The 26,715-nt window shown below is 40.7% G+C and overlaps 1 protein-coding gene across 1 annotated transcript in view; it reads right to left on the bottom strand.

Moving 5' to 3' along the window:
• Positions 1–4,660: 4,660 nt before the first annotated feature.
• Positions 4,661–26,715, bottom strand: part of CHN2 (chimerin 2) — a 166,392-nt gene continuing 144,337 nt past the window's right edge. Inside the window, exons 8-13 of the mRNA XM_048950837.1 lie at positions 22,229–22,313; positions 19,014–19,187; positions 16,833–16,910; positions 10,259–10,396; positions 8,758–8,863; positions 4,661–6,557 (exon numbers count right to left, since the gene is read on the bottom strand). Coding sequence (XP_048806794.1) covers positions 6,386–6,557; positions 8,758–8,863; positions 10,259–10,396; positions 16,833–16,910; positions 19,014–19,187; positions 22,229–22,313 — 753 coding nt within the window. The 3' untranslated portion in view covers positions 4,661–6,385. The remainder of the gene's footprint in view (positions 6,558–8,757; positions 8,864–10,258; positions 10,397–16,832; positions 16,911–19,013; positions 19,188–22,228; positions 22,314–26,715) is intronic.

Raw genomic sequence — 26,715 nt, 5'->3', positions numbered from 1 at the left:
TGTCAGCCTGCTAATTGTGGTTAATTATAACCAAGGTACAGGAAAAGACCACAAGAAGACATGGACATGCATGGTTTAGTGATCATGGTGTTGACAGGTCTACTGGTTGGACTAGATGATCTTCGAGGTCTTTTCCAACCTTTGTGATTCTGTGATAAAAATTGGCTCCCATCTACATCAGGATGTCTGCTCTGAAGAAGTCAGCAAAGTTGTCAGTTCTTTAAGCTTTAGATTTCCAAGTGCTGGCAGCACTTTCAAACCTTCGTCTTTGCTATAACCACAGTGAAGGACTCCAGCTGTTTTGTAGCGGGGAACATTTTCCCTTCTAACGCCAGGTTGCTGGTTAATACTGTGGAATTGCAGCATGTGTAAAAAATCAAGCATTTCACATCCAGTCTATGACTGTCTTGACCAAAAAACCCATAAGAGACGGAGAATAAGTTTGAAATTTGTGACCCCTGAATTGGTCTTAGTGCTAATGGTGACTCCCTTGTTTGATTTTCCCCTCGTGTTGTTTAATATTCACTGCTCAGGCATGGTTTGGAGACTGTAAGAGGTAAAGGTTTCCTTCCTCTACACAGAACAGACAAAACAACATCAATTTATCTCCCTCCACAGTCCTCCAGCTTTATTGCAAAAGGTTGTGTGCCCTCAACAGGACAGGACAGTGTACAACTACTCCTCATGCTGCAGTCTAGGACGTGCACTGAACCACCTCAGCTCAAGGACTGAATGTACCAGTTTGATGGACTGCAACATGGTGCCTTTCAGGCACTAAATGACGATTTTTGTTTCAGTGTCTTTAGAAAAATTAAATACTTTCAGAGGCCACAGTGACACCTTGGGCCCTAAGGGGACCTCAGTTAAGTCCTGTGTAAAGTAGACAAGGAGTCTGTGCTGCTTGGCTTGGGAGAAGTCCTTAGCCCTGTTTTATTGAGTGACACAGATGTAGTCTTAAATTTCCTAATCTCACCTCCAGCAATAACCTGGACAGTATCATTACATGAGCCCCGATGGTAGCTTTATGAAGGGAGCTAGACTTGTAGATGAACCAAGAACATAAGCTTGTGCTAATGCTAGTGATCTCCATCATTCAATGGAGAATTCAACTTCATGAATAAATTCAGCTCAGAGCACAGCAGATTCTGAAACTTCATCCTAACAATTCCCATTTCTAAAATGAAGGCCCAAAGCTTCAGGAAAATAAACCATAAAGCACTAATGCCTACCAACGCAGTGTATTAATAGAGATGTTACTTTATATATATTGGCATTAACTCTGATTCTCAGGCTTTAGATTTCCTAAGTTTAACGTTAATTCCTTACTCAATTGTAACTGTTAGACTTGGGTCTACAACACTTTTGCTCTCTTCCCTCTTGTCCCCCAGTAGCTGTCTCTTACTGACATCAGCCCTGTTCCTAATACTGAGGGCTGTGCAGCATCCAGTAACAAAACAAATTCCTCAGTATCGGATTCCTAACCTAACCCTAACCTCAGCTCCTTGTTATAAATACCTATGTACCCTAGGCTTCCTTCTTATGTTCTTGGGCAGCAGCACATAGTAAATTGGACCTTTGTGCACATTGGTCATGCACATGCCTGCCTGACAGTAGAACAGAAAATAAAGTATCTTCAAATACTGTCAGCAGCAATTAGCATTCTTCAGGATCCATAGCTCCTAACCCTAAATTTAACCTTAGTCCTCATTCTAATCTTCTTATTAATGTTGACAAATGGCTGATACTTCTGCGAAAAGGCACAACGCTGACTCCTTGTCAGGCCCAATGATCACACATGGAATGCAGCTTCCAGCATCCTGAGGTAAGCTTGGTTCACAACACTCCCATAAGTAACATAAACAGAACCCTGACAGGTTCTTCACTTATAACTCCTTGCTTATTTCTGTTGCAGCTTATAAGGTACAGGCCCCAGTGGACACGTTCTACCTAACTGTAGCCTTTACACCACCCTGCAGTAATTCAGGTCCTCCAGGCTGGATTATTTGAACTATGGATCCCAGCTTTAGTCATAGCATCAGCATAATTACAACCAGAAGACCATGCCTTCAGGGAATGAGTGTAAGGGATGGGCCTAGCAAGATTCACCGATGTCATAAATACTTAGGCCCTACAGCACTCAGCAGTAACCACCATTTGTTAAGGTTTAGATTTCTGAATTTTAACCATGATCTTTGCTTTAATCAAGGAATTAATCTCTACTGGCTAAAGAATATAAGATATACAGATGCTTTTACTCTTCTTATCTCAATGAGATAAGAGTCTCTTCATTGCCTTTAGATAGTCTGGGAAGATAGAACAACATAATTTTGCTTGGAGGATCCAGTTAGATGGCATTCTTCTTGTGTAAGTGTGAATTACCTTCCTGCTCAGTTTTCATCGGTTCCTGGCTATTGGCAGTGGGGTCTGTCTGTTGGCATTCAAATCTTCTCCCTCCCTGTTCTGCAGACCTTGAGTCTGTACTTGTCAATAAGGAAATATGAAGGACAGGTTCTGTCCTGCTGGAGCTAAGCTGTGTGTGGGAGCAGCTGGGGGTCCCACTGCTGTGGCTGTGGGCTGTCTTCTGCTCAAGGTGTGATGGGAGATGGGGGAGCAGCAGTCAAGGTGGGCTCAGGCAGCGTCCTCTCTGCAGACGTGTGAGCCCTGGTAGTGTTCTGTGCCAACAAGGTTAGGCAGCTCCCAGTGTCCTGCCTGTACAGACCTGCACTGTGTGTGTTAGAGCTTATCACAGAACGCATGATTTCTCCACGTGCTCTGTAAACTGCTTGCAGTACCTATGCTCACTTTCACCTCTTTGGCAATGGGACTTTAAGATTTCTTTCAACCTAGCTGATTATTACCACAGGCACCTCTCTGAGGGTTTTGCAAGATATTCACTCACAGATCTGTCCAAAATTTGTCAGTCACACACTGCTCAGGTCTCTCCTCAAGCAGCTCATATCAGAAGAGATCCCAAACTTGATATAGCCCTTCCCAGTGTCTTAGGTCAAGTGTCTACAGATCTGCCTCCTCATCTGTGTGTTTTCAGGCTACTGTGTGCACAAGAAACTGCAGTCTTACTTTTTGTTCTGTAGCTTAAACTGGCATCAGCATACAGAGCAGTGGAGTTGAGAGCAAAGCTGTTTCCTTTGTAATTTCACTTGTAAATTTTCCTATAGAAACTGTCTGTAGGCTCCTCATTTCTCTTTTTGCAAATTATTCCCCGATAACTTTTGAATCTTTTGTCCAATTTCAGTGATATTAGGCAGTGGGAGAGAGAAAGAATTAAGTTTCGTGATAACTGATGTCTGAATGGAAGAGCCCACATCAGAGCCCCAGACCCAGCATCTTGGCTAAAGAGACCCCTGGCAGCTCCCCATCCAGCCTTGCACTCAGTTTGGAGGGAGGCACAGCATGTGCTGCCTCTTGTCCAACATGGGATGGGCCAGCTGTGCAGCAGGGGACTCCAGGGATGGAGGTGAGGAAACCAACTGGTGTGGGCATAGGGGAAAGGCACAGCTCTGCAGTGTGTGGGACACAAGCTGTAAATATCAGACTGCACTGTTCTCATGAAACATTTCCTTAAGTTTTCCCCTGAGATTCAAAATATTTAAACCAGACAGCTTTGAGTCTCACAATGATTCTGCCATAAAGAAGAGACTTCAGCAGTTCCACAAAACTGATGAAAGTGACTGCCTTATAAATCATTAACTCCAAGCAATGTTTTATTAGTACTGAGACATTTCTGCTGTATGGGAGGTGAGTCATCTCAATGTGATACGTGCAGCGACCCAGCTTTGTTGGGGTGCAGGACAGCTTGCACCCTGCCAGGAGATGGGGCTTGCTGACTGGCAGATGGCAGCCCTTGCAGCAGCCCACCAAAGTCCTTCTCAAGGACCTGGAGAAAAATGAGGCTCTGACACTGAGCTGTGCTCAGGCGGCTCGCCTGATTCCCAGGCCATGTAGCTGTGTTAGGTGAAGGGAGCCTACTATCTCCACAGCAAGCTCCTGAAGACACTTGGCCCATGTTAGCCGAGTAAACATGGACAGTTCATTGCTGTTTGAGGTGCAGAACTGTATTCAGCACTCAAGTGAATGTATGAGAAACTCCCTGTCCCTCTAGAGATGCTATTGCTTGGGTATTTCTGAACATACTGCTTGAATCCTTAGGCTGGGACACGTGTTAACATTCAAGGACTACCAGTTTGCCAATGGTAGAGGGGAAGGAAGGAACAGAAACAGAACTGCCTGTTTTCCTGCAAAAATAAGAATAATGGCACTGTTTCTGCCTTTACAAAATAACACACTACTGAACAGGCTAGAAAAAATAAAGAAAATCATTGCTAGGCAAATGTCTGCATTCAAAGGAGTAGAAAACTGCTATGATGACATTGATTTTTAGAAAGCATTAAGATGGATTGAATTGGTATTTTTGATTCTATGCTTGCTAGAAGTTTTACAGAGGTGCTTTGGAGTGACTGCAGTAAATCCTGGTGCGCCGAGGCTTGGTTTCATGGGGTTCTAAGCACCCCTCTGAAACTGCTTGTCGCAATTAAGCTCTTCTGCATTTTCCAAGTGTTTCCCAGCCATGCCAAGACAGTAGTTAGTAAGTGATTGATTTTTCATTTGGCAGTTTGCCATGTAGTCAGTGACAGACACCAGAACTCTTTAACACATTTAATGGGATTTTCCTTCCATTTACACTATCATAAATTACAAAGCATATTTCACTTCACAAAATAAAACCATTTCCAGATCATTTTTATGACAGTATTAAGTAGTACATAACCTACAACGAATAGTCCTGTACAAGTCAGGAGGATCTATAGAAGTATTGGGAACTCAGACTATTTAGCATTTGCTCTGCAATCTGGGTTAATCTATCTAGCCCTTAGTTATTTCTCTAGAAGACAACAAATTTACAATAATACCCTCCACTTTCCTTCATTATCATAGTTACATGTATTTTTTTTTTTTTCAATTTGAATAGAAACATGTGCTCCCTGAAATAATTCAGGAAACTGAGTAACCCACCGTATCATACAAACGATCAGGATGAGGGATTATTATATTTTCTTTTGTATTGAAAATTGAGTTTGGTAGTAAAGTATGCTGATTCTCTATACTTGCAGAAACATCTCATGCTGAGCAACAGTTTTAACATTAGGGATAAGTTGCAGTTAGACTATGAACTCTGTAGTCAATGTTTGTGAGGGGAGAAAAATATTAAAATTTGGTAATAATTAAAATTACCGACTTCCACATTTCCATATTCTTGTGGTTTTTTTGTCCTCTTTTTAAAAAAACAAAGACAAACAACAAACCATCTGGAACACATTCAAGAGAAATATCCTACATTTTCAGGAGATTTACTGTACACTTATAAATACAGAAACATGACAAAACATAGCTTGATTTTTACAGAAAAACCAAATCCTTCATATTTAACGCAAAAAAGTGCTGACTTTTCAACAAGGCCAGAAAATATCCAGTGTCCCAGCATCACTTAACTTACATATTAATGAAATAATAATTTAAAAAATATCTGGCATATGAAACTGATACTACCACCAGGACTTTTGAAAATTCTCAATATCATATTTAATATGGGATTAAAAAAAACAAAACAAAAAAGAGAAAATACTGTGTGTTTTGAGAAATACAAAATGGTTAAAAGTGTACTACACAGTCTTGGAATGCTAGTGCCTAAATGCAAAGAAACCTAAGGAAAGTTGGAATACACACAAGAAAAAGAAGATTCTCCTTTAAAACATTTGCCATGAAAGAGGTATGTCAGGATAATACTGCATTTGTGGTAATTGTTTTCAATATATCATAGCAAAAATGCAGGAAAGAATTATGTGGAAAACAATCAATGCACCGCATTGATCTGTAGTTTGCTAAAATAAAATGCCATTCTTTCAGCTAGATAAAGTAAAAATATCTTTATAATATAGGTTTTGTTTCACAATTGACATATATAATTATGTCTTATGGAGAGGGAAATGTATAGCTGTATACAAATAACGCTGATTAAGTACCTTTTTGCTTCTCTAGCCATATTAAAATACGTTTTGTGTTTCTTAATAAGTTAACAATAAAATTGCTTGCAGCTTCTCAAAACAAATATACACCCGAGGCAAGGCAAAAGATACAAGGTGAGAGGATTTTTTCTGACCTTTTTTTCCCCCTTCTACAAAGAGGCATATGTCTATGAGACACAGGCTTTCCCTAAACATTTTGGCATCCATCTGCAGCTTTGCAGAAATTGAAGTGCAGCCAAGGAAGTTCTCCTTTATTAAAAAAAATAAAAAATTAAAGAAATGTTGTTTTCCCTTCAAACTAATCATTTTAAAACAAGTGGTTTTGAAGATGTGCCCATATTTGTCTAAAAGAGAACATCTTCATTTTCTATTAAAATTTGCACAATTAGCTTCTGGTACCGCATGTCATTCAGAGTAGCCAAGGTACTGTCCTCTGGAGGTCTCATTAAAGTAGGCCCAAACACTATTCCCAGGTTTTCAGCATTCATAAAATTCTCCTTTTCATGCAAAGTAACCCTAAAATAGAAAAGAAAAGTAAGTAGCTGTTTACTTCCCTGAAGAAAAATACATATTGCATCTTAAACTTCAGCTGTGCTTCACACCAAGCATTGCCCGATAACGGTATTTTTACCATATTATGAGAGTTTTCACTCAATATAGTACCAATTTCCACAGTAACTATTTCCATTGCAAGTACGATGCAATTATGGTTGGGCTGTGTATTTCAGAGCCTTTAAAAACTCCTCCTGCAACTCTTCAGCGATTATTCCATTATTATATCCTTTAAGGTATAAGAATTAGTGGAAACTGCTTTTTTGAGAAGCGTAATCATGGTAGAAAATATCACACACGGAGCAGTTCCCCATTCTACAGTAATTACAGCTCTCTGTGTCTTGCTAGGTGTGTGTCATGCTGAGTATGGTCAGCACTTAGGGCCATCCCTGGACATAGTAATTCCCAACTGGATTGCAGCTGGGCAGTGGATGCCTCCCGGGGAGCACAGAGGCTGAATCCAGAAGAGACATTCTGGCCTTCACATTCACAGGGTCCGTACATGATCAGGTTTTCTGTCTACCACCATCCCTCTGCAGAGAGTGACTATCACTGAAAAACACAGTTTCTCTGTTTTCAGATCAGAAATCCACTAGTGTCCCTACTCACAGATGCATCACCACATTCTAACAAATAGGTTAGCTGAGCTTTGCAAGGAGAAAAGGCAAACCAAGCCTGCTTAGCCCCAGACACTGTGCAAGCCCAACACCACTTTCCTACCTGTGCCTGTGTGCAACAGGAATGTTGAACAGCTGCGCTATAACACATACACCTCACTATACATCTCACTAGCACCCCCATGCAGTTGTATGGAGCTTGTTCCCAGCAAGGCCTGGGATGAGCACAGAGGAGATTCAGTTGCACAGCTTCAATGTGGATGGAGCTATATGTGTTTCACCACAGGGGGGACTGCTCATTCTACTCTATTTCCTCCAATTCTAAGTAAAATGTTACCAGAAAGAACATTCCAATTCGATTGAAGATAGCAATTAATTAATTGGCTGACAAACTCATTTTTCATTACTGACATGGCCTTCTTAAAAGCTGGCGTGGTTCATCCTGAACCATGTTCATCCTGAACCACCATCCAGGCAAATGTGCTACAAGGATGGCTGTTTACACATCTCATCTCTGCAGAGTCCCCAGGAGATCCTGCATGCCCAGGTAATGTCTCATCAAAAGAAAAAATTACTCCGTGTAATGACCTGAGCCAACGAAGAAAAGTCTCTGCATAATGGGAACCTGATTAAACATGAAATGCACTTCACACAAGCTCTCTGATGTGATTTTACCTCAGTTGAGGTCTTTTCACTTTGGTATTAATAGTGCAGAATATGCAGATGAAAATCAGAAAATTCTCCAAAGGCAAAGAGTTTTACTTCTCCCTTATCCCCTTTTCTGTCATGTCCAAGTAGCATCACTGGCTTTAACCAGAGAAGAGTGTTAGATATTTTTAAATATATGCAGGCAATATATTCTTAAAGTGAGGCCTGCTTTGAGATGATTGTGTCAGTCTCTACTCAGCTTCAGCTTTTAAGCACTTGCAAACAAGACTTTCTGAGGCATGCAAATGCCCAAAGTAGCTAAGTGGTTTTGCTTGAAATTAGTGAGAGTGAGGCATCTTGTCCCTTTGTGTTTTAAAACGAAGGAGATAGGAAATACTTGGAGAGAGCCCATAACTGCTTCTACTAGAAGTATAAAATAGGCCCCACTTGATTCGTGGCTTAAAGATGAAGAGAGCAATCAGTGAGAGACAGCTCCTTCCTTTTAGAGCTGTATTACCAGAGGACAGAGACAGAGTGGGAGGTAAGGGGAGGCAGAAGGAAACTGTGATCAAATCACTTGCCACAGAACATCTAACACTTCTCTAAAGTACCTACCATTCTGGTATTTTTTCAGATATAATCTGCCTCAGAGAAATGTGTCAAATCTGAATTAACTCTTCAAAGGCTTGCAATGAATTGCCAGCAAAAGGATCTACACTATATGTATACGTAGTTTATAGGCATTTGTGCAAACATAGCTTGTCTGTTTGTTTGTAATGTTGCTGCTGTAGTGGTAGTGCTGATATGGAAGCTTTATTGATATTTTCTGTAATACTGGTCTTTCAATGCAGAAAAGTGTTACGCTTTTCAAGAATTATCCTGCATGCCAATTAACTCACTTTTTGAGATGAATCATTAGGTATCTAAGTGTCTCATAGTGAGCAGCAGGGAGTAACATCAACACTTCATGTATTGCTTCTAGTCGTTCATCAGGATTGGAGATTTCTGTAAAACACCAAATAGATTAATGTTAATAGAGCCTTTCATTTGTAAACAGTGGTAATTCAGGAAGCTAAGTTGTCATTATGGAGTCCTTCACAAGCCACTGATTGTGCTTGCAGGGATAAATACCAAACTCATAAACAGGGAGCACAGAAGTAACTTCTCAAAAGAATGGCTTTACAAAGAAATCAGCAACAAAAACCACCCCATAGTCATAAAATTATAGAATCATAGAATGGCCTGCATTGAAAAGGACCATAATGATCATCTAGTTTGAACCCCCTGCTATGTGCACCAGACCAGGCTGCCCAGAGCCACATCCAGCCTGGCATTGAATGCCTCCAAGGATGGGGCATCCTCAACCTCCTTGGGCAACCTGTTCCAGCGTGACATTACCTTCTCTACAGACTGTAGCTCTAGTTACAGTAGTAGGTACAGTACCTGAGCTTCATTAAATTCTTCATAATACACTGTCTGGAAATGATTTTTAATAAAATCTCGCATAAGGTTCCTTCAAAATTAGCCATCCAAAACAGATGGGAATGTGGACATGTGCTTCAGACACTGTTCTTGAGTATACTGGACTGTGCTGAAGTTTAGGTAGAGAGACTGAAGTGACATGGAATTACACAAACAAGGTGAGACTGCTGAGCGTATTTAAATACGTTGGAATAAGTGATGCGAGAATGTCAGTGCTTGCTTAAGACTGGCAGTCCTAAAAATCTGATTGGTTTTTACATGTATTTTACATGAAAAATATGAAGTGAGTCAGATTTGTATCTGTTGCATGACTTTTCATAAAAATGGTATCAGGAACATGATATTTTAGAAAATTAAGAATCTTTATGCTCTGCTTTTAAAAGATTACTGTATTTCACAATAGGAACTGCTTCATCTGAGTATGTGATTTATGAGTTATAAAATAATTTTAAGTATAAAATAATTATAAAATAATTTCTCTGCCTAAGGTGGAAGAGAAGAGCACAAAAGCTGCCTCTGGCTACAAGGGCAGTGCAAGTTTGGGTGACCAGAAGGTGAACCCAGCATGGTGACACAGACCTCTTGCGTATAGATATATTGCCATTTCAAAATCACTAAAGATACTTTTTAAAGAAGAAAATGTGCTACTTCTTAGGTACCACAGATCTCTACATTCTTTGCTAAGCAGTACTTTTATACTCTACATTTATTGTGGTTGTTTTTTTTTTTTGTTGTTGTTGTTGTTTTTTTACTTGCATGATGTTCCTTTTACAATAACAATCAAGCAAAACTTCCATTTAAGAGTAATATATGGCTGAGAAATGCCCATTTCCAATTTGTTGTCTGTCTTTACTGTGAACAGTGCTATGGATGGGAAACATAATTGAAGAACAGTACAAATTACTGTGCAGTACTTACTTGCTGCCTCTATGAACTTGGAATAGGTGTCATAGGTGATCACAGGAATTGGTAAGTCTCTGAAATACAGCTTCAGTGCTCCAGCAATAATGTTTATGTCTGGATAAATACTGGCAGAAATATCAGCCTTGTCACCATCTGGAAGAGAAAGAAGAAATCTTTTTGGAAAACAGTCTAATTCTGACTGAAGCAAGGCAGGACTTAATTCAGATTTACTGTGCCCAACCTGACAAGAAAAAACAACCTGAAAGCATTTGGAAGGCTTAAATGAGAATATATTGCTACCAACTTTACAGTGGATGAATGAGGAATGGCTGTTTCCATATCACTTAGTAAATAATGCATTAGCTGACATCTTTTGGTGGGGCTGGTGATTGCATGAACAGTGTCTGCAGTGTGTCATCTCGCATGGGATGTTTAATGTTGGATGAAAAAGTCATGTTAATAATGTATTTGTTGAATTTGGCCAATTTATTAAATGTCAAAACTAAGCTGTGAGCAGCTTGTCTTGATGTTGTATTTTGTATCCACAGATCAATACCCAGGAGTAGAGCCCCCTACTTTTATTTGCATTTAGGGAAACAGAGGTGTATAAAAATAGCATAAATTTGCAACATCCCCCAGGAGACAAGCAGCAAAAATCAGAGCACACAGCCAAATCTTTTGAGTCCTGTACCAATCCATCTATGCTGATTAGCTAGTCAGAAAGCCTTCTTATTTTCCAGATGCCTTCTAATGTCTTCATATCTGAATTATTTATTTGTTGCAAAGATTTGAATTTAAATAGACATGCTATGGCATTTAGCTACACAATTTATTCCCAAATGTGGATTGCAATTTGTTAAATGAATATGGATAGTTGTAATGGATGAACAGCTAAATTGTTGAATTATGCAACCCTAATGACATACTTATTTTCCTTTTTTTTTTTCCCTCTATATATTTTAACACAGTTGTTCAAAATTCCATTATGGAACACTTTTTAACGTGTGAGTTTAAGATTTCCATTGCTGCAGGTCAGCCCGTGCCCACTACATGGCTTGCAATGAGTGAAATTACAAGTAATACCAGCAAAGCTGAGTGGTTATTATTTCCAAGTTCAAATGTCCATGTCTGTTCTGTACTACCTAGCACTTTAAACTCCTGAGCAATGCGGGTATCTTCCCTCCCTGGAGGAGATGTGCCTATTTCCCTTGCTGGGCCTGGCAGCAGAGGGACAGGACAGGGCAGCAGTCAAACAGATGTCTGGATTTAATACCCAACTTCACTTTGGGCTTCTCTGAGATCAGTTAAACCTTTGAGCTCTTTAAAGTGAGGATAACAGCACTTCACTTGCCAGAGGCAGTGAAAATAAAGCCAGCAGCAACTTGGGACTACCTGATGACTGTGGCCATGCAAGATTGTGCTTGCTGCAGCAGTGGAAGGGAGTCTGCTTGTGTCTGCCAGGAGGTGCAAAGCACAAGCTCAGACTGTTACCACTGAGGGGTTGATGCACTGTAAATCCATTGCCTTGCTTGTCTCACAATTGCTGGTGCTTGTAGACATGCACTGATGTAGACAGATGAGGTGCTATGTTTGATGCACTGCTTCTAAGATGGTGATAAAGGCTTTCACGGCCGAGTAAAACAGTTTATATTGATTGTAGATGTTTTATACAAACCTATGGCATTAATCTTTAAGGCATACGTCCTGTCCAATGTATGCACATAATTCTCATTAAGACTAACAGCCCTACATGTTCTCATCAAGAGGAGATTATACGCTTAAGTGTTTAAAACAAGCAGCCTTTCTTGATGCAGCTGAGCAGTCTGAATACATCCATCAGCATTTAATTTAATACAGCATCAATAACCCCTCGGAGAATGTTTACACTGCCCCAATCTTTTGTTTAATCCACACGTTCCAGGCCCAGTAGCATTAGTTCTATGAAGTGTTGTGTGGAGAGCTCTATTTAATTGATGGACACTGAGAGCTCAAAATGCTGCACTGAAAACAGATACTTTCAAGGAGACAGCAGCTGCATCTGGACAGATATAGCAAAGCAGAAGGTTGCATCTATTATCCAGGTCACTGGTACACTAAATAGAAGTGTTATTTATTTAATACTTTTGCACAGCAGCCCAGCAAACTTCCTTAAAGGGGCACTTCGGCTTGAGGTACTTCAAACTGCAGTGTACTTCAAACACACCTCTGTCCACTTACTGTAGGAAAAAGGCATTAATTCCCAAGTAAAACATTTCTCTCTTCAGAGACAAAAATACATCCATTGAAAACACACTGAAGATTTTGTTTTGAGATTTTTGTTAATAATAATAATATGTCTGTCACAAAATACCTCTACTTCTGCAGTGGTTATTTAGGGGAAGGTGGAATTTTTCTTTTCCTTCAGTAGACTCTGGATTCTTTCTTTTCATTTTCAGTCATGGAAGACCTTTTGTTAGGCTACACTTTTCTCTTATCCTCACCTAATTCCCGCATTTGGATTTTTATTCAGGTATGCTTAAAATTCAAAGCGCTACAGATAAAAAAACTGATCCACTGCAGGTAAACCCGTGACATCTATTTTACAGCAGTTCATCTACACCAACAAACTGCAGGAAATACATATATTTGGTACAGTACTTTCTGCATTACCACAGCTGTCTTTTTAGCTCTTCAGTACAGGAACTTTCCTCAGATCGCTGCAGTGATACTGCATGTGATCACATATGTTAATGCAATCTTTTCTTTATATTGCACTGCAAGCCTCTAGTTTGTTTAATCTTTATAGATCTAATCCTACCTCAGACCTGTCACTCCTTTTTCCTTCTTGCTTTGACTTTCAACAGATTTTCTTGCATTATGTTTTTTTAAGACAAGAGAAGCGTTTTTTCCTTTATTTTGATGCCATAGTAGTTTATTAGAAAAGGAAATGGAGTAAGTATTAGATTCTTAAAGCCTCAGCTATGCCCTCTGAATACTGAATTATATTTCTATCCAAGTTCCTTCTCCCTTTTTGTTTTCTTTTTTTCTTGCACAGCCTTTGCCAAGCTAATGTGCTTCTTGGTAACTATTTGGAATTTCAGTGTGACAAGTTTTCAGACACACTGGCAAAGGAGTGTGAGGATGAGCTAGGATGCTTCTGAGTACTCATGTAATATTAAACAGCAAAATATTTTTAGCAAGTGTATTGTACCAGCCAGTCATAGAAACAAGTGGAAGGACAGAACGCATTTATGACAACGGCAGCTCTGTGGGTAAAGCGCACAATGGGAGTTTTATGGCTGTTAAAGTGCCACAGCTCAACAATGCTCACAGAGAGCAACTGTTATTTTACAGCACCAACATTCACAAGGATAAATAAATCCATATTATTCCTTCCATTCTCATTATGAAAAGCACTGAAATGGAACATTGTCAGTGCCCCTGCAAGCGCAGCCCTCTCTGACAGCAGGAGTATTTACACCACTTTCGCTCTAGAAGGCAGCCTTCGTTTAAACAAGATGAGGACCAACTTCTCTCAGTTTTAAAAATAACTGTCACAGCTTTACAGCCAGAATAACATTCTGTGGGATGCCATTCTCTTTCTGAGATATTCAACTTTTCAGTCCTCACTGTAATTCTCTGACAGCAACAAATCAGTGTCCCTTTGACAGCACTGGGACAGTCGGTCACGGGGAGGGCTGACTTCTGTCGATTGGCTGCAAATGGAGTAACTGGAGAGCAACCCTATGGCCGAGTCAGCCCTTGTGCCTAATCCATACATTATTCTGTCTTCTCTCACCCATGTCTTGATGAAAGAAAGCTGTGAAACCAGAAGGCTTCCTGGCATTATTTGAAGTATGCATCCTGTGTGTTAAAATAGCAGAAATTCTTTCTTGTTTGTTTTCAAAAGCAGCTATCAAGAGCTGTATTTCTAGAGATGCAACAGCACATCATAGCCCAGGGGTGGCTCAGACACAAAGGAAAGGGGAGACATCTGCAGTCACTGAGTGTGACACTCTGTAACAACGGGCACCATGCAGTACCATCCTGTCAATAAATCGCTCAGCTTCCATTTAAAAACTAGCTAAGGTGTTTACCCCTACTGTTATTAGACTCTCCTTTCAAAGCCTTGCTTTCAGATGTTAGAAAGGGACCTCTAAATAGTCAAGTACCTGGCCCTCTGTTCCCTTCCCACCCAGCTCTGACACCTACTGAAGAGATGTGGGATATGTCATGCCCTTGGGATGTTGCGCTCCTTGCTGCTCAGGCTTTGAGGGTGACACAGGGGAGGAGATGCAGAAGAAAGGCGAGGGTCCCTGTCTCTCTAGGCCTGGATCTGACAGGGAAGTCAGCCCTGAGCTGTCAGGTTGGAAATCTTTTGCCAGTGTAACCTTCTGTGAGCTGACAACACCTTCAAGCTGTGCAGCCCACAAGTCAGGCAAAAAAAATCTATTTTTGTTTTCTTTAGAGTGCTTACTACACACACACACACACACACACCCCAAAACAAAAAAAAAAGAGGAAGAAAAATCTCTCTGCTTTCAATCGCAGTTCAGGGAGAAAACATTTTCAGAAGCAGAAAGGAAAGTTTTCAGTATCTGGTTTCAGTAATACTGTAGTCATACATTCCCGTTACAATCTTTTGTCCATTGTTCCTTGCTTTTAGCATTACTCATGGCAACACAGCAATCCTCTCTTTCCTTTCTTATCCCTTTTCCCTCAAGAGATTGTCAAAGGAAAATGAAGACATAGCTTTTTATTAATTTATGCCCAATAGGCTTCCTCATAGTCTGTGTATGCAAACTTGGTCCTTGCTTTCTCTGCTTCTGTGTTTATTCATACTTTTCCTCTTGGAAATCTGACACTGCCCGTGACTTTATTCTTCCTGTTTACAGATGCTGCTTTTTCCAGCAAATCACGCTATATTCCCCGCTGTGACTCCAATTCTAGCATGTATTGCCACCATATTATGACAGGAATATCAGCAACAGTAATGGAATATTCTGTAAAACTGAGCTGGCTCTGGTGGTTAGAAGCATTTTCAAATGAACAACAGCTACAGCAGCATGCAAGTCACACTCAAACACAAATTTCTGGCTACTCTCTTTAGGCCCATCTCTCCTCACCCTGTGCTTCCCCACTTGGGTTTTGTTCAGGTTGGCACATGCAGAAGAGAGCTAACACACAGAACAGAAGATTTAGCCAGGCTAGATATACCCAGACAGACAGAATGGGAGCTATGTGACCTGTGACCATTTCAGTAATGCTGCTTACAAGTCTGCAATGTGCACCTTGGTATGATAGCAGACATAGCATTTTATATCTCTTTCATCCAAATGATGTCTGATTGACGTATGTATGTTCATAACTGCAGCATCCAATGCCTTTATTGTATAATTTTTAAAAGAATATTTGCATATAGAATGAAAACAATCACTTTGGAAATTCCCACTTACATAGTTGGACTTCTTTGCCAATGAAGTCTGCATGGCACACTGTCTCCAAATAAAGAAGTATTCAGGCACAGTAAGTGTGCTGTATGCCACACCGTGAGGGCACCTGTAGACCTTGCTGGCCCTTAGCAGCCTCACCTAGAGCCTGCTCCCACACCTCCTGCCCACAGGGACTGCAGACTTCAGGCTCCAGTTCCTGCCTGAGCAACTCTTCACTTGTCTCCAGCTGTACCATGGCCATGCCTGTGCCTGGTCATTCACCCTGCTGATCTGTGCCCCAACCTGCAGGTTGACTGCCTGGCTTGAGCTGGACCTGCCTTGTCCCCATGGATGACTCAGGTTGTGTCTGACCCTGGTTACTATCACTGGAGCTGATCCTGATCTTGAATCATGGACTCACTGCTCAACCATGCTACCAGGAAGGTGCCCAGAGATGGGGCTTGAGGTGAACCTCAGCTGTTCTCCTGTCCCCCACCCTCATCTGTTGCTGGCTGAGGTGGTGGGACAGGACCTGTCTGTGAGGTCCTGACCTACTGAACCACTGCATGCAATGACTGTTCATGACCAGGACCAAAGAAATTAGCCAAATCAATTAATTACAGCTACAAGGGTAATCATGGTTAAGAGGCAGTGTTTCAGTTAATACAATTTTTCAATAAGCTGTACAACTCATCTCTTTCATGCTCCTTTCATCTGCAGTGCAGACACAGAAATGGCAATCATACGCGTGGTGGTGTGCTGCTTCCTGCAAGGCTGCATTCAGAATGACTGTTCAGTAGCAGTTCCTGCTTCTTGAGCTCATAAACAGATTACCATAATAGAAAGCAGTGAGTATGCTAAAGATAGGGCCAAGAACTTTTCCCTGGCAAAAGGCTTATGCTTGAACTAGGTTGTGCTGTTAGGTTGAGCACTCACCCAATAGCCTGAGCACTTAGCCTTCTATGTACCATAATTTATTGAGTGTTTAGTTAATCTTTCCAGCTAGGAAATACATTTTCGTCTCATGAAAAGTACTGCAAAAAATGGCTGCTTACTGTACTGTACTTCTGCTTTCATGCCAATTTCATTATTGTGAAACTCATGCAAACAAAAGAACAGAGAAGTTCTCAACTGGAAACTTTAAACAAAACACTGTACAAAATTTAAAAATGTTGTACCTCGATCAAAGGCCATTTTCACATCTTCAATGTGCTCAGTGAAGCCTGAGACTCTGTAGAGGCCCTCCGACTTCAAACCTGAAACAAAAAGTTCTCGGTTAACTTTGCTTCAATAATCACTAGGTTAAAAAGCAGCAGGCTTAAAAACAACAAAGCAAAAGCAGTGGTGGGGCTGATAAATACAGCAAAATATTGTGATGTGAAAATCTGGAGCATTTAAGGAAAAATAAAGGCATTTTAAAGTATTTTTTAACAGGGTTAAAAACTTTAAGAACTTATTTTTTCTGATTTTGTAACAATCAGAAAATAACAGCAGATACATAGCAGGTAATGCTAGAAGAAAATCATAGAATCATAGAATCATAGAATGGCCTGGGTTGAAAAGGACCACAGTGCTCATCTAGTTTCAACCCCCCTGCTATGTGCAGGGTCACCAACCACCAGACCAGGCTGCCCAGAGCCACATCCAGCCTGGCCTTGAATGCCTCCGGGGATGGGGCATCCACAACCTGCTTGGGCAACCTGTTCCAGTGTGTCACCACCCTCTGTGTCAAAAACTTCCTCCTAATATCTACCCTAAACCTCCCCTGTCTCAGTTTAAAACCATTCTCCCTTGTCCTATCATCGTCCTATCAAATATTGCACATCGCTAATGGCAGGATGTTATTGCCATGATTTACACTTTTTATATTGGAGATTTTCCTGTATTTGTCCGTAATTAATGAAGGCTTTCTTTGCTTTTACCATTTGCTTAGTAATAAATAACAATGAAAGTAAGAGACTGCCTTTGCCTTTGAGCACATTTGTTCCCAGTTTTGCTGTCAACCTACACTTAAACAAAGCTGATATATGTGATGGATGCTATTCTCCATGTCACTGTATCCCTTCTGCAGTTCTTCCAGCACAACAGACCTGCTTTATGCCCCCCCACCTTTACTCCAAGGCAAAGTGAAATGAAGGACAGCTCAGCAAAGCAGACACAACTAACCAAGTACAGTTATACTGATGTTATTTTAACCTTAGAGCTCCTTATTCCACCTATGCACGGTGCTAACCTACCTATAGGACCCAACTCACTTTGTTTTCCTAAGAACAAAATCAGCATTGTAAAACAAAAATGACATTCTACAACAATTATGGAAAGATACGTAAAGATGTTGAAAAAAAGGAATGCATAGCAGATTTTCTGTTAATCAATAAATGTACAAGTGATTATATCTCAAATGCAGTGTAGCTGACTGTTGTATCATCTCAGTAAAGCTCTTCTGTCTTACTCCAAGCTATTCTATTTGTCCCTGCAATGATGATATAATCCTGGTAGAGCTTTACAGAGCAGTGCAGGGGATTTACTTGTAAATCTTTCATTCATTTCAGGAGATGATGCGTGGCTTTGAAATCCCTATGGCTAGTATCAGTGTGTTGCTATGCAGATTACTGTGATGCCATGAACTCAACATTATGAGATTTCTGTGCTAAAGCTGTTACTGACAGGGAAATTTGGCTTATTGGGCAGCTCAGCACACACAGTTGCTATCCAAAACAAAACTACGTGACCCTTCCTGTCTCTTGTAGATGTGCTGGGGGAGAGATGCTATTTTTTTCAATCTGGCATGCATCTCTGAGTAGTGAAAACCTGTCTGAAGCTGGATGGGCTGTGATGGGCTGCTTGAGCCTTGGAATCCATCAGTCAGCAGGTTAATGTCATGCAAATATTCCTCATCTGAGCAGTTTGCAAGATACTACAAAATGCTACAGTCTGTGACTTCATTTGCCTGAGACATTTCCAGCCATTTGAGTGTTCTTGCCCAGAATGCCCTCAGCGGTTATTAATAATGGGTTTGATTTAAACTCTGAAGCTTGAAGTGTCTCTAGGTATGCTAAAACAAAATGATGAAAAAAGACACGTAAACATGAACTTAAAGTTCACTTTAAAGTTCACCCCTTTCAAAAGTGTAACATAATACCTGTTTTGACATGTTTTCAGAAAGCATTTCAGTAAATTGCATTATGAAATGTCATTATTTAATTTTATTAGCTAATGCAAAGCAACATATCACCTATGCTAAAAAAAAAAGCCCTTCTCAAATCCTGTCCTCATGGTACAAGAGCATACTACTCTCTTAACATGTAATTCAAGTCGTTGTCATTTTATCACTCCTGCTGCTTTGGAAGCACACAGACCTCTTGCTTCAATCTCTCGGATGCAGGAATCCACCACCATTGGCCTCTGGGTATTGTGGGCTTTCACCAGTGTGGTCAGATCACAGCAGTAGACACGCTTTATCCTCTTGAGGTCGGGCTGACAGTCGTTGGGCACGTACTTGGAGCACTGTTTGTGTACGTTCAACCCACAGTCTGGAAACAAAGTTAGCCAGGTTCACTAATTAATACCATGCTGAGAGGTTTTGTCTAACAATTTATTTCCTTAGCACAACCAAGAGGCATAACTTCCCCATAGAAAAGGTCTGTTGTTTCTACATTACTCTATGACTTTGCTGGCCTCTCAATGTACAACACTGACAGGACTCAGTGACAGTTCACTGTGCTGCAGAATTACCAAAGACAAAAAGGATGAGCACAAAAATCTATGAAAAACTTCTGCTGGGGAAAGTGAACCTGAGCACCACTGCTAAAAAGACTGCGAGAGCTCTGAGTGTTCCTCACCTCTCAGCCTGGTGGGGACAGCCCCTCTTAAGGCTGGGTCAGTTCACTGCTGTCAGTTCAATTCCCCTCCCCTCCCAAATCCCTGCTGCACAGCATTTTGACTTGTTCTGCTCAACAGTTTCAGCCTCACTGTCACTTCCCTGGTGGCTAAAGTGACCCCCCTGTTTAGTCTACGGGTCAGTTTGAGCATATAAAATGCCATGAAAGGCACAATGTAAATGAGAGCGATTCGTGTTACAAATTGTTCTTATAAGGGGTATCTTATTCCAAAATCAACTCTAGGTTGCACTGGTGAGTTTCTGTTAACTTAAGATACTCCTTGATCACCACAAATTGAATTTTTCTAATAGATTCAAGCACTTAGCCAAATGAATTTATAAGCCTCAATAAGGCAAACACCACCGTGAGTTACATTATCTCACAGAAATGTGGTTCTTGTTTTAATGCTTTCCCAGTCATGCCTATCACCCAGTGCCTTTTGGATACTTCCAGTGTCATCACTAGCAAGTTGCTTACTGTTTTTTCCTGCTGGCTTACTGCCCAAACTATTCAAAGTACAAATGTGTCTCTACTGCTTGAAACACATTGCAGTATTATTCTTCATAAAATATTAATCAAGGAAAATCAGACAATCACTATAAACGCATTGACACATTTAATGGAATTGGTGGGCTCTTCTATGTTTCTTCATACAGTTGTTGCTGCACAATGAATTACTGTTGTATGAAATCCAAGCACATCAGAGCAGCTGCTGTTAGGATCCTGTCTTTCAGTGCTGTTCTTCAAGTATGTGAAGTTAAGTCCAAATGCGTATGTCTAAGAGTTAATGTTGGTAATTTAATGAGGGAGAGTATTATGTTTCATACTAGATAAATAAACCTTTTCATAAATTCAGTATTTTATATATGAACAAACACAGCTCTGTGCTTGTCAGTTTTTGAACACTTGTGTTTAAGATCATATTGGTTTAAAAGCAATCTACTATTCATTTTCCTTTTCTTATACTTTCCATATTCTTTCTGTTACCATTATTCATCTAGAGGCAGAAAAGACATAACAGTAACTTTGCATTCCTGGAAGCTATTTTAATCGTTCAAGCTGCTGTCTAAATTCTATGTTACAATCACCTCCTCTCGACTTGAAAGGCAGAGGTCAGGGCGAGTGTGTTTGGTGCCAGCCTGAGTTCAGCAACACCCTGAGGTCAGGTCAGAGAGAGTTATGGCAGAACTGTGTTATAGAATGGTTTGGACTGGAAAGGACCTTAAAGATATTCATATTCATCTGAGACATGGAAGACATTGGAGATCTGTGGAAATAAGTTACGAAACCCCATTGGCCACACACCAAATACAATTTCACTTGCTGAATCCTAAAGATCGTGATTCAGTGATTATTGTATTTTTCCAGCATGATTATTTTTCACAAGAGAGCAAATTTAAAGTAATTAAAATGCTATTAAAATGCTAATACAGTTATAGAGGCATCAGGAAATGAATCCTTCTGGGAAAATGAAGTCATATTATTTGTTTTCCCTTGAGGTGGGCTATTTAGGGCTTGCAGCAATGCATGGTATTTTTACAGGAAACAGGTGATGATTTTTTTGCAGACAAGGGCACTTTTCAACTACTGGTGGCAAAAAAGACAAATTATGAAGCCTGGCTGCTGGCTGGCTATGCTGTTTCCAGAGCTTGTTTCTTAAGATGTAAAAACAGTCAAATGAAAACTTATTGAAATCACAAAGGCCAATTCTTAATGTATACACCAAACCATGTGCGTTCCCAAGGCACTGCTGAATGGATGCAATTTTCAGTACGGAAGAGCTTATGGATTCCTTCCATTCTAGCCAGTGTGGTAAAACAAACAGGACAAAATGCTGTGTTTGAGCAGCTAGGATTGTTTTTCGAAAAGAAAACACATTAAGGCTTTCCTTCCAGAATATCTGTTATGGTAACTGAAAAACCTGTAGTTCCACTTCTGTTAGTTCTTCACATGGAATCACAGAATGGTTTGGGTTGGAAGAGACCTTTAATATCATCTAGTTCCAAACCTCTTCTTTAGGCAGGGACATCTCCCTCTAGACCAGGTTCTTCAAAGCCTCATCCAGCATTCACATCCTTTCTGGGCTTACTGCAGTTTCTCACCACCCTCACAGTAAAGAATTTCTTCCTAATATCTAGTCTAAGTTACCCTCTTACAGTTTAAAGCCATTTCCCCTTGTCCTTGTTGCTGCATGCCTTTATAAAAAGCCCCTCCCCATCTTTCCTGTAGGCCCCCTTCAGGTACTGGAAGGCTGCTATAAGGTTTCCCTGGAGCCTTCTCCAGGCTAAAGAGCCCCAGCTCTCTCAGCCTGCCCCCATTTTGGAGGTGCTACAGCCCTCTGATCATCTTTGTGGCCCTTCTCTGGATCTGCTCCAGCAGCTCAATGTCCTTCTTGTGTTGGGGGGAGGTGAGATGTGAAAGATTGATGCTTTTTACAGGCCCCACCAGAGACATCCCTTCTCTAACAGCAGGCCTTTATTGTGGATGCTGCATACATGTGATTCCTTTTTAAAACTAGTCTGTGCTTTCTGGGACAAGAGAAAATGACAGAGCTCTAATTGGCACTGGAGGACTTCTTGGCATGTTTTGCAAAGGGACCCCTGCTTGTCCCTCCTGCAGTGCATGCAGGCTGGGGTGGGTGGGATGGATGCCTGAGCACTTCCCAATAAAGACTGAAAATGTTTGCAGGCTACCTGAACACCTTACTCCCTGAGCGATGAGACCCCACATGAAGTTGGCACAGTATTCACACCAGTGTGGACCTCGAAACGTGTGGACCTGTAACATAAAGGAAGGAGAAAAAAAAGAAATGGGGTCACTGGGAGGCAGATGGTCTGACAGATGGAACAACTAAACTGGATAAACAACAGAAGACTCAGTAGGAGCAAATTGTTACCACACAGTGCCCACATCTTTCCATAGTCTAGATGAAATAAACCACAGGCATAGAAATTTGCTTTGATCTCAAAGTTTATCTTTCAATAGGTTTAACGTAACAGAGAACCGGGCTATGTGTAACACTAAAAACAAACAATATTTGCTAGCTGACGTTTTAGTTCTAGTAGAAAGGAGGAAACCAGGTTCGTTAGTCAGAGGAGAAAGATATAAAACTAACAATCCAAGGAACTGTAGTCAGTGCTTTTATTTGATGAGATCAAACCAACGAAGCATGTTTCTGAGATTCAAACATACTTCAGCAGATCACTTGAAACAATGAAATGACAGAAGAGGCACAAATGCACCCCATTTTGATTTCCCACAAAGCCACGTACCCATAGATCTGGTGCAAAGCCAGAATGATGGAAGCACCATGCACATCTCTGATGATGCTATTGTCTGTGCATTTACATGCAACAACACCGACCAAAACTTGTGGTGACTGTAATAAACTCGTATTGGGGATAACAAGGAATGATTTGTGCGCTTATTCAAGGCAGTGCTTGGGTAAAGATCTGATTTGTCACATTGGAGTCCATCAGTGATACAAGCAAACTATATCTTTCCCCATCGCAGTATGGAAAGTGGACTCACACAGGCAAAATATATCACAGGGGCCCTTCTCGGTACGGCAGATGTTCTACTGCAGCACAAACATAAGTAAATAAGGAGAAATAATGAAACTTGGGTGCTGAGAAATCAATGTTTTTGCAGACAAGTGCTGCTTCCTCAACTGCAAAGGCTGGTATGGAAAAGCTTTTTGTTTAAGATGTATGTTCTGGTAAAGTAAGCATTTCACTTTCATTGAAAAGAAGAGTAAATAGTGAGGGTTTACATCTGTGTGAATGGACGTGGTATGAGCCGGTTCTGGTCAGAGGCTTAACTGAAGTTAGCAAAACATAAATCATGCACACTCAGGCTGCTAATGCTTCCTTTTCCTTCAGACGTGTTTGTGTTTACTGATGGGGCGGATTGCTGACAGGCCGCTTCCGCCCAGGGGATGGGAAAGTTGCTCTTTTCATAGAATAAAAATTGGCTGTTGCCCTTTTTGAAATAAACTTTGTGAAGTTTGAAGGCAAGCGTTTGGCTTGCTAATGTTTTAGCCACGGTTGTCCACAGGATCGTGCGTAAACAACTCTGCAGGAAAATACTGTGATTGCAGTACAGACCCCTCTTCTTAACGTAGTGATAAAATATGGTATTATTACTTTAAAGAGCCTGACCACAAATTACTCCAGACCAATTACACACATCCAATAATTACATGGGTGAGCTTAAAGCAATAGGAATTCTTCCTCCTTTTTGTTCATAAACGGTCTCAGCTGGAAAATCCGAAGGGTCAAATTTTCTAAAATGTTGTTTTGCCTCTCAGAAAAAATGTGCGTCTTTGGGAAGCAACACCTTGCAATAAAGTTTGAAATATCTCATATATACACATCATACACTCATTTATTTACTTTTATTTTGAATGGGAAGTAGGGCAATGGGAATTTCAGGCAAGGCTTTTAGCAGTAGCATTTAACACCAGCTCATGATCTCAGTTTCAGGCGTATATTCTAGGTGACCTTCAGTGGGTAAAAAGACTGCAGACAAAATTAATTATGCCTGCATCTTTTGACTGCATTTTTAGACTGATAACCCTGTAATTGGTAGGTCTGCACCTGCATTTAATTGTGGGTGGAAGTCATCTGCTAAGGGAAGACAGCTATCCACATCTTCTGCTGCGCAATGCTTTACAAAAGCTAACCTTGTGAGAAGGGGCTGTAAAAGCTCACTTGGTATTTTTAAAACTGCACCATTTCTATTCCGCATGAAACACATCTCAGTTGCTAGGATATTTGTGGCCTACTTGCTTGCTTTACATAAAGCTTATTTCAGCTGATCTTGCTGTGGCATATTAAAATGGGAGCTGATTATTCCTTGATTTCTCCTGTCATTAACAGCAAGCAGTCCTTAGAGCTCATGGAGGGCTCCAGCTGAGAAATGCTGACCACACACCCTGCCCTTGTTTTCTTCAGCTTGGTGGCCCTCAAAGGCCTAGCTCTATTTATGCATTCACTTTAATTTTTCATGGCTCTGCATTTTAGCTCAAATGGCAAGATCCCAGCTGAAATACCCTGAGAAAAGCTAGTCTTGCTGATTTCTGGTCAGGCTGAAACAGCAAAATACTTGCTATTCCAACTGAAAAAGGAAGACTTTTGGAACAAGTTTCTGGATGAAAGTACAAAAATCTTCTAAGATGCAGATTTGAACCAAGTCTCTTATTCTTGCCTTGCCACTAAATTTAAAGAAATAAGGAATTCTGTCCTTGTGAACTCATCACTTGAACTCAACCCAAAGCTTGCATCTATCACCTTCAAGTGGCAAACGGGAATTTCGCCTGCAAGGAAAAGATAACAGACAGTCTTCAGGTTTTTGAGATAGGTCTTTAGTGTTTGCCTGACTCTTTGCAACTGTATTCCTACAAATGGATTGGACTTAGATTTTTGAAAAAAGGTAAAGATTTAATTATTGTTGCCATTCCATTCTGCAGTACTGGTTGGCCTCTCTGAATACACACTGCATAGACTTGGGCTGATTTTACTACGGTCTATGAAGAATTCCAATTTACAACAATAATTTCTTCATAAAAGACAAAACTGTACTGTTCCTGTTCAATCTCTCATCTTTCCTCAAACTTCTCGTTTATTCTATTTTCTTTCCATCTCTATGACTTCCAACAAAATGTTCTTTCTTATATTCACCTTCTCTGCCAGTTACCTTTGGGTTACAACCCAAAATTCCCCTGCATGCCGTTTTCTACTGCCTTCCTCTTCTCCTACTTTTGCCCTTCAGTTCTCTGGTGCCCCTGTTTCCAAAAGGAAGAGATTCCCCACAGGCACTACCTGTCTCCTTAAGTTTGAGTCTGTGCCTGGAGTTTTATATGAACTGTGTTCACAGAGGGAGAAACTGAGATCAAAGTGAAGGACTTCCAGTGCAGTGGCAAGAAAAACATAACCCCCTTAGCAATATCATAGAAAGAAACTAAAAATTGTCCTGGATTGAAAGTATGGTTTTAATGGGAATTAGATACTGCTGCTTCTGAGATGATTTTGTTGTTTATGTGACTATGTTTAAGACTTTTCTATTTACAGGCAAAGAAAATAGGAGGTTTTTTTCAGACTTTCACCTGAGCACATGTGAATTTATACTCTCCTGTGTACTCCTGCTGAGCTGGATCTGTTTGTAGGGAAGACAAGCTGACTTAGCTGCAATTTTCGTTCAAATACACATGTACAATATTTGTGATGCTTCTAAAAAATACCTCCCTTTTGTTTCCCAGAAGCAGTATTTGTCTGCAGTGATTAACGCAAGAGGGGGGTTTAACCTAGAGCTTCCTTTTTCCCAGCAGTGCTTCTGACTTGCAAGTAATCAACTGCCTCTAGTAGCAAATCCTGCTGTGGGGTTTGCCTGTGCTATCATGGCAAACAGGAGCAATATTGTGATAAAAACACATTATTCAGCTATATTTGCTCCCTTAAAGCAGCACAGAGCCCCTATCATGAATTCCTAGGAGGGACATGTCTCAGTGGACATGGTCAGGATGGGCTGATGGTTGGATTGATGGTTTCAGAGATCTTTTCCAACCTTAACAATTCTATGATTCAATGATTCTATATTGAGCATCCCCAGACTCCACACAGCTGCCCTCAGGCACAAGCCTGACCTTGTCACTGACACTGGTGGTAAAAACATGCCAAAGTCTGCTAGATCCAAATCATGTTGAGATACAAGGCAACTTTGCAACACAGTTAGGCTGAAACCCACATAGTTTCAGAAATACCTTTGTGTTTTTATAAACAGGGCTTCAGAGATTTATTCCTCTTCTTGAATTATGGTATGTCTACCCCGGCTTATGCAAAGTTGTCCCGCCAGACAGACGCCAGCTCCAAATCTAAATCCATGTGATTGTATTCTGCACTTAGGACAAACCCAGGTTAACAAATCAGGCAGAATTCTACATCTTTTTTTTCTGTTCATCTGCCCTGAGTGCCTTGAAATTTGGAAGACAGTCTGAATTAGAAAGCAGAGGTGCTCAGAATGGGATAACCTGGTGCCCTCACTCCCCAAACTCTCGTGGTCCTTTTTAATTTCTATACTGGTCTGTAAAGACCGAAGGGAGATCCTAGTAGATATAAAATCTATCAATTTAACTTGAATTTTGGACTTAGGATTCTTCAAGACCAAAGAAAAAGAGCTAAAG

The sequence above is a fragment of the Lagopus muta genome, chromosome 7 (assembly GCF_023343835.1).
Source record: "Lagopus muta isolate bLagMut1 chromosome 7, bLagMut1 primary, whole genome shotgun sequence".
NCBI lineage: Eukaryota > Metazoa > Chordata > Aves > Galliformes > Phasianidae > Lagopus > Lagopus muta.
The sequence above is the reverse complement of the archived record's forward strand: the minus strand, read 5'-3'. Positions and strand labels throughout refer to the sequence as shown.